The sequence below is a fragment of the Pteropus vampyrus genome, unplaced genomic scaffold (assembly GCF_000151845.1).
Source record: "Pteropus vampyrus isolate Shadow unplaced genomic scaffold, Pvam_2.0 Scaffold1688, whole genome shotgun sequence".
NCBI lineage: Eukaryota > Metazoa > Chordata > Mammalia > Chiroptera > Pteropodidae > Pteropus > Pteropus vampyrus.
Genome location: NW_011890469.1, coordinates 10442 through 13131, shown reverse-complemented (window position 1 = coordinate 13131; position 2690 = coordinate 10442). Strand labels below are relative to the sequence as shown.

Below are 2690 nucleotides of genomic sequence, written 5' to 3'. Positions count from 1 at the left end.
AAAATGAAAGCAAGGAGATTATGATGAAAGTAGCTTCAACTAAGGTCATGGTGGACATGAAAAGAAGTGGATGAATTAAGATCTGTTTTATCAGTAAAATCGACAAGACTTGGTGATGGGTTAAATGAAAAAGAAAAATCAAGGTTGGGGGCTTGAACAAATAGTTCAGTCGTGGTTTTATTTATGGAGACGGGGAAGGCTAGGGAAGGAATATGGTATTTTGAGAGGTGTGGAATTGAGAACTCCATTTGGACATGTTAATGGGTATGATGCCTTTTAGAATACACGTAGATGCTCTGGTTTTTCTTCAGATCGTATAAATCTTTTACCTTTTACTAAAGAATCCACGTGTAGATGTCAAGTAGGCAGCTGGGTATATATACAAGTCTGTTGCTCAGGAAAGAAGTCTGACCAGGAAATGACAGTTTGGGAGTCATTAACTTACAGATGTTTAAAGCCAGTAGCCAGACTGAACTCCTACTTTTCCTTTCATTTCCTCTGCCCTGTTTCCTACCATCCCCTGCCAAACACATCCTATAAAAATGTTGTTCCATTCTTTTACATTTCTTTATGCTTTTCCTTTTAACTACTTTAAAGTCTTTACTGGTTCCTCAGGGCAGTTCACTCAAAGGCTCTCATACTCTTATACACCTCTATTGTAAACTGCTGCTTTGTGATGCTTTGTTTACAAATTTTTCTAACTATAGACAGATAACACTCTTTAAGGACTGTACCTTCCTTAATTCAACAAATACTTGAGTATCTCCTGTGTGTCAGGACTTAACATAAATTAAGTATACAGTAAATGCTGCATGAATAAGGAGTACATTATTAGTTAGTGGAAGATAGCAAAAGATGATCCTCCTTGCCCTTAATGAGATAAAATTATGGTACGTATATCCAAAAATCTAGTACTGTGCAACCTTTTACAATGGGAAATGAACATTTTAAGTAGAAAAGGAAAGTTACAAAATATATAATGTGATCTCATTTTGTTGATAATATACAAATAGGCACATTAGTTCTTGGAATGTATACACATGTAGAAAAACTTGAAAATATTTACAAAATACTAATGAAATTTTATCTCTGGGTAATGGGGTTATGGTTATTGCTAATTTGTGTTTACTCTTTCTATAAGAATCTATTATTTGTGTAGAGTAAATAAGTCAGACTGCTTTACACAGCATTTTTTCTTCATTCCTCAAAGACTGTTTTCCTCAATAAAGCAGGCCATTGCCCTAGAGCATTGTTTCTTGGATTAATATGCCATCTATTGGGTCAGAGCAATTGAAATGGGTTTGTTTTGTCTTGCAGGTTATCTGGGATACACTAGGAAACAAGCAATTTTGTTCCTTCAAAATAAGGTGAGTCTAGATTTGCAACTTGGACAAAGGTTCCTTTAGTTGCTGTCTTGGTAACCCAGCTTTTAATTCTTACTCCTTTCCTCCCATTCTAGAACTAAGACGCAGAGTTTCTGCAGAAATGAATATAGCCTGACTGGACTGTGTAATCGGTCGTCCTGTCCCCTGGCAAACAGTCAGTATGCCACTATCAAAGAAGAGAAAGGTAACTCCCCAGTTTCGGGTTCCATGAGAACTACTCAACAGCCTTTAAAAGGATGTTCTTTAGTCTCTCTAAATAATTTTAAATGTTATCTATCCTGCAGGACAGTGCTACTTGTATATGAAGGTTATAGAGCGAGCAGCTTTTCCTAGACGTCTCTGGGAACGGGTAAGACTCAGGACATAAAATTGCAATAACCATTGATCAAGAGCGAAAATGCCACATGCTTTTCTCTTTCTTGATCATATCTAGATTAAACTTTTGAAGCCATCCTCATTAGGTCTCATAGGTGTTGTTAACAGTGCAGAACTACTCATTTACCCTTGCCTTTCAAGCTTCCTTTTTCTGCTTGATAGGTCCGGCTTCATAAAAACTATGAGAAAGCACTGGAGCAAATAGATGAAAATCTAATTTACTGGCCCCGTTTCATTCGACACAAATGTAAGCAGAGATTCACCAAGATCACCCAGTACCTAATTCGAATTCGAAAACTTACACTAAAGCGACAGTAAGTATTTAGATCATTTATTTTTAAACCTGTTTTTCCATGGATCATTTTATGAAACCTATAGTAATGCTTTCTATTCATTTCAACTTTGGGTGGTCTTTTGTGATATAAGAAATAACTTTACCTTAAAGTTGTGCCCTTCGTTTTGCAGAATTTTAAAAATAGTATAGTACAACTTGATTATCCCCTCCCTGTCTAAAAATCAGCTTCAGAAAATTTTATTTGTAACTCCCTGAGGGAATCTTAAAACTAGGGATTTGAAAATGACCTAAAAAATATTAATAAACAGCAATGTAAGAATTTTACTCTCAGTTCAATGAAAACTAATTTTAAAAAGTGATATTAAAATCCACAGAATTGAGTACCTTCTTAAGGAGTTATAGGCCCTAATACTTCTTCATTGTGACCTGCAGAGAATACTAAAGATGTCAGTCTACAAAAAGTCCTTTTTCTCAGTTCACTGAAACATTAATGTTAGCATGGTGAATGCCCTTGGAAGTCTCGCAATCCCTAAAGAAAACAAAAAGTCATATTAAAATATATGTAAAAATGCCTGACTTTTTACAGCATTAAATATCTAGAAAATTTTAATATATAATCTTGCTGTACTGAACTG

General features: G+C 35.2%; 1 protein-coding gene across 1 annotated transcript in view; it reads left to right on the top strand.

Moving 5' to 3' along the window:
- Window positions 1-1247: 1247 nt before the first annotated feature.
- Window positions 1248-2690, top strand: part of LOC105310263 (protein MAK16 homolog) — a 6079-nt gene continuing 4636 nt past the window's right edge. The window contains exons 1-4 of the mRNA XM_011386456.2: window positions 1248-1367; window positions 1460-1569; window positions 1670-1734; window positions 1923-2074. Coding sequence (XP_011384758.1) covers window positions 1267-1367; window positions 1460-1569; window positions 1670-1734; window positions 1923-2074 — 428 coding nt within the window. The 5' untranslated portion in view covers window positions 1248-1266. The remainder of the gene's footprint in view (window positions 1368-1459; window positions 1570-1669; window positions 1735-1922; window positions 2075-2690) is intronic.